The sequence below is a fragment of the Vicia villosa genome, linkage group LG6, assembly GCF_029867415.1.
Source record: "Vicia villosa cultivar HV-30 ecotype Madison, WI linkage group LG6, Vvil1.0, whole genome shotgun sequence".
NCBI lineage: Eukaryota > Viridiplantae > Streptophyta > Magnoliopsida > Fabales > Fabaceae > Vicia > Vicia villosa.
Window position 1 is genome coordinate 144,138,956 of NC_081185.1, and position 7,320 is coordinate 144,146,275.

Below are 7,320 nucleotides of genomic sequence, written 5' to 3' on the forward strand. Positions count from 1 at the left end.
TTTGTTTGATATTTTTGTAGTTAAAGTGGGGCTAATTCGGAAGTGCATATCCGAACTCGCCCCACAGACCAAACAAAACACGTTTTATGTTGTTTTATGCAGGGACAAAATTGTTAAGAGGTTGAAAAAAAGTCATAAAATTGAACTCAATTGTAATACAATTAATGTTGAATATACATTACATATGTCTCAAATAGAGTCAACAATACATACAAAAAATGATTCATTGTCTAAATGCATAGTTAAATAAAAACTAAATAGCATAAAAACATGTGCTCCGTCTAAATCTATTTCTATGTGTGGTGTTGTCATTGACTTTTCCTTATTTGATTCTCTTTAAATCTCGTTCAACTTGGTGAACTCTTCCATCCTTTCTAGAAAGTGATTCGGCTAAGTTTCAGTCTCTTTTGTGAAATGTGTTGACCACTCCAATGATGTCTTTGATATAACACAACCCGATTTAAAATAAACTTGAACAAAATGTTGTATTTTTTAAAGCCACCAAATACGCATGATGCGTTCGGATGGATTTTGAGGTGACCTACTCCAAAGTGGCAAAAATATTTTCGAGAATTCATATCTTGTCAAATTAATACACACCATATTATAAACACTTGTTATAAGTTGACGCATTTTATAAAAGCGCTTTCATTCTCTATGTGTGTCAGACTGCTAAAACAAGGAAGAAGAGAGTCATGAGTTGTATCGAAATGTTATTTTTTCTTATATAGCAATGTGTATGATTCTCTATGCGTCTTCAACACTTGGAGAAGTTGTTGGCAGACAAATGTGTGGTTCTCCTCTCCTTTACCGAGCAAACCTGAAACAACTCGAAAGCCGCATTTGTCGTCATTTTTAACATTTATAGTCTGCTCAATGTATTTGTACATAAAAATGACATCTCTTCAATGAAATGATTTTTAGTTTTGATGGTGATGGAGATGGATTGCTAATACGAGCACCATTGGAAATGATTTTTTGAGATTTAGGAGTTGGAGAATCCAGAAAACGTGAGTCAACATGTTCGAAGTACGAAGGAGACCACTTTGTAGAATTTCACTCTCGGTCAGTTTGACCTTTTTAGGGACACCTTTCATTTTAACCCAAATGGTGGTTTCACGATAGGCAATCATTTTAACCCAAATGTTGTCATCAGCTTTCATGAATCTCTCTTGGATCACTTCCTACTTGGTCATGATAGATATGTTTGATTTATCATCCTTCATCGCACCATAATCACAAATCGACGCCTTTTCTAGTGGAAATTTCTTTACCCACCTCCTAACCTTCTTAGTCACCTCTAGCGAATTTACCAAAATACCCCTTGTTTCGGAAATAGATTTCCGAAAACGTACTTTTATTGAAAAAAAAGGTGTTTTCGAAAATGCACTTCCGAAAACACGAAAAAAAGGTGTTTTCGGAGATGCATTTCCGAAAACACCCCCTTTTTGAGTTTTCGGAGATGCATTTCCGAAAACACCCCTTTTAGGAGAGGGGTGTCTTCGAAGATGCATATCCGAAATATTCCAAGACCAAATTGGTCTTGGAATGTTTCGGATATACACTTCCAAAAGAATTCAATAAATATTAAAAAATTAAAATCAAGGTGAATCAATACAATTAATAGGTATAAAATCAAGGTGAATCAATAAAATGAAGGTGAATCAATAAAATCAAGGTGAATCAAAATTTCCTAAACAATTTTAAAGTTAAATTTTTTTTACTAACTTATATAAATCAAAAACATTTTAATTTCATAAGTAAATTTTGAATTATATAGAGTTAAATATAAAATTTATTCATTAAATAAAATTAAGACAAAATCTTTTTTTAATTTTTTTAAACTAAATAAAAAATTATAACTCATTTTTAATTATGAATCAGAATAGAAATATATAAATATATAATAATAATTATTAATTTTGTAAGTGAAATATATAAATATATAATATATAAATATATAATAATTATTATAAATTAAAACAATCATTTTTTTAATTTTTATAATTATTATATAAATATATAAATATATTTATAATTAATATATAATAATTATTATATAAATATATAAATATATAATAATTTTTATAAATATATAATAATTATTATAATTATTATATAAATATATAAATTAAAACACTCATTTTTTAATTTTTTTTTGTAAATATATAATAATTATTATAAATATATAAATATATAAATAAAAAATTATAACTCATTTTGTAAGTGAAATTTTTTTAATTTTTTTAATTAAAATTATTTTAAATTTTAAAATATGAATCAGAATATAAATATATAATAATTATTATTCATAACTCATAAATTATATCAAAATATATAATTATTATTATTCATTACTCATAAATTATATCAAATTTATGATATGTGAATAAATTAATATCCTAAAATTAATTTTTGGGATTTTTAATTTTTTTGTTTTTTCGGAGATGTATCTCTGAATTAATCAAAATCCCAATTTTTGGGATTTTTTCGGAAATGCAGTTCCGAAATCTGGAAAAATTTAAAAAAAAAAAAAATTTCGAAAATGCATTTCCGAAGCGGGGTAAAGTGAGGTTTTCGCTAGGGGTGACCCTCATAGGGAGATGCATAAAGAAAAAACCTTTCTAGTAAGTGTAAATCTCATCCATATGTATTAGTGTAGCAAGTTTCATTTTTTTTTTTTTATTACACAAGCACATGGAAGACCAAACTTCTTCCTAAATGTACTACCACACTTTAAATCATCTGATCTGTTTTTTTGCTGGCTTGACTTTGTAATAAAACACATCTATCAAAATAGCAATTCCTAAAAATAAAATAAAACAGAGCGTTTGGTTCAAGGATTTAATAGTTATATTTTTTAATAAAAAAATTATGTGAAATTTTATGGGAATGAATATTCTCATCTTAAAATCATTGAAATTATAAAATAAATTTTCTTCAAACTCCCAAGAAACATGAGTATAAGTGTATAACCATTTTTTAAGCAATATTCCTAAAAGTTTAATTCTTAATCTTGAAACAACGCCCCGCTTAGTTAAGGCAAAGCCACCACAGGTATACTATAGAAGTCAGGACATTTTCAAGCCAACATTTTGCAAAGCTAGGTTAAACCACTATATATAACAGGCATTCCAAAGTATCTCAACTAAATTTATCCTTTAGCCAATTATTTTCATCCTACTAGTACTCTATTTCTAGTAACCAATGAAGAAATATATTAGCTCTTAAAAGAAACATACAAATACTTCTATGCAAATCGATTTATGGCCATGCAAGTTCATCTCATATTCTGTACAGAATACTCCGCATAAATTCAAAATTTGTCTAATGCTGACTGCATATACATGATCGAGATATCAACTGGTACATATCTGGTTTGAAATGTAAATATCTGTGCTATAATCCTATATATCTATTTCATAATGTAAAACTATGGTAACTTCTTTTCTTCCACCTCTGCAATACATGAGATATTTGCAAAAGGCCATGGGGGCATTACTTAAGATTTGCTTGAGCTCTTCAGATTTTAGAACTTTACACTGTTGTTTGTTTGGTACAAGCTCAGCTTTCGGGTGTTTGGCTTTTTTCAATTAGAAATTCAGATTTCTAATTACTCCTCTGGTTGAAACATAGTGTACGTTGAAGAATCTGTCTCTGTCTTTGTAACCTGCACATTAATCCAAATGTTCTTGGTAAGGTGAACCTACAAAAATGTGATAAATAGTATAACTGATGATTTTGAATTGAACAATTATTGCATTCATTACACTGATCCAAGAACCTGTTTGGATGGACTTCTTAAGAAGTACTTCAAAAATCGAAATATATCAAAAGAAGTTCTCTCATGTAACTTTTCCAATAGCTTCTATAAACTTCTTATGGAATTGTTTCACAGGGGAAGAACCATAACTTAACTTGAAGCTCCCATAAGTTAAAACTAATGAAAATTGTATCTAAATAAATTTTCACATTAATAACAGTATCTGGTTCGTCTAGTGGCAATGGAAAACACATGTTCATAAACATGTACTCACCAGATTCATACAAATGAAATTTTTTAAAAATATCATGCTAATACTATAAAGAATATGGATGCACAAACACTCGTGTAGATTAGAGTCTTGCTAAAAAATGTTAACAATCAATCAAGAGATAACAAGTATTAAATGAAAAGTACAACCTTTGTTACATTGGAAACTTAAAAATGCTTTACTTTTTTAATTAACTACTTTCAATTTTTTAATTATTACCAAGTACCCAAAAAACAATTGTAAGCATATTCCTTATTTTATTTATACCGAGTTTCCTTTCCAATTGAATGTATTTTTCATTTTTAATATTAATAATACATGATTTATATGCAGATCATTACTAAAGAAAAGACTTCTATAAGTAACCCACAGCACTGTTAAATGAAATTTTTATGTAATCTTCTTCCATGTATATAAAGTAAAATACTTTAGTCATTATACCAACCTCAGCTGTACGAGAAAGGCCAGCAGGAAGCATAGGAATGAGAGATGTCCAGAGAACAGGATCTACCAGTGGATCAACAGTGTTGTAGGCTGTCAAAAGTGGTGTAGACAAGAATGGCGTCAATGGATAAACATTTCTTTGAAGAGACAACGCCCCACTCATTCCCATTGCAATGCCAAGCCGATCATTGTCACCATCATGATTTGAGGGTTTCTCTACCGCCTTCCCACGACCCAACTCATTGACTATATTCTTGTTCTCATTCTCATCATTATCAATGCTATTTTCTTGCCTTTTTGCCGCTTTCTCTTGCATGCTCTTGTAAGCAGCAGACTGCGATAATATACTTAAGGCAGAGATTGAAGAACTTTTATGCTTTTTCTCATTGTGGAGCCGGCCCAACTCTGGCATCTTGTATGGTTCTGTTGGTTGGACTTTCTGTTCCCATGTTTTCAGTTCACTGTAAATATCTCCAGCAAAACCATGTTTTGTTCCAGCATCAGGTTGTCGATTCTTATTAGATCCCCACCATTTGATGTGATTTGTTAAATCAAACTTTCTTTCTAAGCAGAAACCACTAACGTATTCACTTTCTGCAGCTGAATCATCCCCTGCACCTTCAATGTTTGTAAAAAGGTGAGATACATGGTAGCAATCGTGCAGATAAAACAGTCAAAGGAGGACCACAAATGAATTAGTTCATATAACTTCATTCAATAGAAGAATAGCTTGAAGTTAAAATCTGATAACCACATACCATAATGCATACTACTGAAGTAATCCGATCCAGTCATTCGGCCATATGATGGATCCCATCGACTAATTTTTTATACCACCACATGCAAAATGAAATGCATAATTAATGTTAACATCAAATCCATGACAAAATCTATAAATGGGATGACAGCTACACCAGATCAGGAAGAACTGTAGCTCCATTGTAAAGCCAAGAAAGATTTGGTCAATGTTACACACATACCCATAGACTTGGCTGTGAATGTAGGTAAGAAAGAATTTCATTGACAGACAATTTCAGTTAAAACAATTTGTTAGATACGCACCTTGAGAGTCCACGATATTTTGCTAATCCTCTTGAAAACCCACTGCTCTTCCTGCATCAAACATATCATGTAAGCAGCAGTAGGTTACAAGTAAATATTTTTGTGAGAGATGTACACACCGACGCAAAGACGCAAGGTATTCTTCTCTCGAAACGTTCTGCATTTCTTCGAGATCTCTTGTATAATCAGTCACCTGCAGTGCACATATCAAACTTGCTATAAAAATTACTCTATTTATAAGAAGTGGTTGAGATCTCTGGTATTATCAGTCTCCTGCAGTACACATATCAAACTTCCTATAAAAATTACTCTATTTATAAGAAGTGGTTAGATACCGTCCATTTCCTTTCAAAGAGACCACTGGATTATATAGTATCAAATGTCTAATTTTAGTTACCAACAAAACATTTCCATTTTATGATTCTTAACCATTTAACATGTCGGGGAAAGAAAGCATCATAATCATATATCTAACACATGTACAAAATTGGAGGTAACTTTAGAGTCACAAACTCCCAGATCTACTAAAACATGGCTCTGCGCAAAAGACAAATTCTAGCAATTTCCATAAAAATCTTTTGAAGAAAAATACAAAACAGGAAATGAATGGCCCTGGCCACCATGTTTATCAAGCAATATGAAAAAACACAAATCACAAAACCATATGACATTTCTGAATTAAAGCAACCAATCCAAACTATTTCTAAAATAAGCATAAAACCTTGCAAGCAATACACTTACAGGAAAATTAATGAGAGTCCCAGGACCCCAATATTTCAGAGCAGCAAGATCATACGCTCTAGCCGCTGCTTCCTCATCATCATAAGCCCCTATCAAAAACCCATAATCAACAAACATCATCACATCACCAATGATAACAATGCATCAGAAAATTCAATAAAAAAAGTAGCATCACACTGAAAACTCACCCAAGTAAACTGGCATCATCATAAAGACAAATTTCCGTCGAACAATCAATGAACAACACAAAAATAACAAACGTAAGTAAACAATTTAATCATCAAACAAAACCTTGAACCTGACTTAAGTTCAACAAGCCAAACCTTGCTTTCCTTTCTTATTCTGATTTTGATTCCATGTACTCTTATCCCAAAGATGCGCTTCATAACGACCAGTCCATCTATGCCTAGTAACACCGCGGTAGATGGAGCTACGTTTCCCGGCGGCACACGGAGGCATTTTACTGATTCGTTCTTTGGCAGTACAGCCTCTCTCTTTCTTCGCTTTCTTCAATCCTCTGTACAGTAAAAGCTGATCGTTCGCCGCCACCAGAGCTTCTGCTGTCTCCGCGGACTTTCCGGGATCGGAGGAAGAAGACGCCATCGAGAAACCAAACCCTAACCCTAACTTCAGCTTTTACTGTTCACTGTGTTTAGAATTTAAAAAGACGAGTGTTTTTTTTTTGTTGCTTGCAGTGGAGTGAGAGATAACTAGAACAAGAAAGAAGAAGGAGAAGGTGTGTGGTTAGTTACGGAAATGTCCTTTTCTATTTTTGAAATGACAGATTGGTCAATTGGATTAATTGAGGGTTTTGGCGTATGTAACGGCTAGGACGATGGGAGGGGTAATAATGGCATTCGATGCGTTTTATTATTGTTATGACAGAATCATGCATGTTATTTTGTTCGTGTCACTTGTCTGCTGTTGGCTCCATTTTTATTTTCCAAATCAAACCCACCTAGCCACTACATGTCACCTGTTATAATCAATAAATAATAATAGAAATAATCAATATTTTGATAAAAAAGTTTTAGAAGTG

The 7,320-nt window shown here is 31.8% G+C and overlaps 1 protein-coding gene across 2 annotated transcripts; it reads right to left on the reverse strand.

Moving 5' to 3' along the window:
• Positions 1-3,227: 3,227 nt before the first annotated feature.
• LOC131610329 (AP2-like ethylene-responsive transcription factor At2g41710) lies at positions 3,228-7,107 on the reverse strand. 2 transcript variants are annotated; one of them, XM_058882246.1, is made up of 8 exons: positions 6,605-7,107; positions 6,470-6,478; positions 6,282-6,370; positions 5,660-5,733; positions 5,541-5,591; positions 5,237-5,298; positions 4,480-5,090; positions 3,228-3,670 (listed from the first exon to the last, which is right to left on the reverse strand). In XM_058882246.1, the coding sequence occupies exons 1-8, from the start codon at positions 6,882-6,884 to the stop codon at positions 3,614-3,616; spliced, it is 1,233 nt and encodes a 410-aa protein (XP_058738229.1). In that variant the 5' UTR covers positions 6,885-7,107; the 3' UTR covers positions 3,228-3,613. The 2 variants fall into 2 exon arrangements, with proteins under 2 accessions (XP_058738229.1, XP_058738228.1); XM_058882245.1 differs by having other exon boundaries at positions 4,480-5,096; positions 6,605-7,104.
• Positions 7,108-7,320: the final 213 nt, after the last annotated feature.

Excerpts from the sequence above, each read along its gene's own strand:
- LOC131610329 (XM_058882245.1), bottom strand. The coding sequence starts at position 6,884 with ATGGCGTCTTCTTCCTCCGATCCCGGAAAGTCCGCGGAGACAGCAGAA. Across the intron at positions 5,734-6,281 it reads GGACTCTCATTAATTTTCCT|GTGACTGATTATACAAGAGA; the intron begins GTAAGTGTATTG and ends TGTGCACTGCAG. Across the intron at positions 3,671-4,479 it reads GCCTTTCTCGTACAGCTGAG|GTTACAAAGACAGAGACAGA; the intron begins GTTGGTATAATG and ends ATTAATGTGCAG.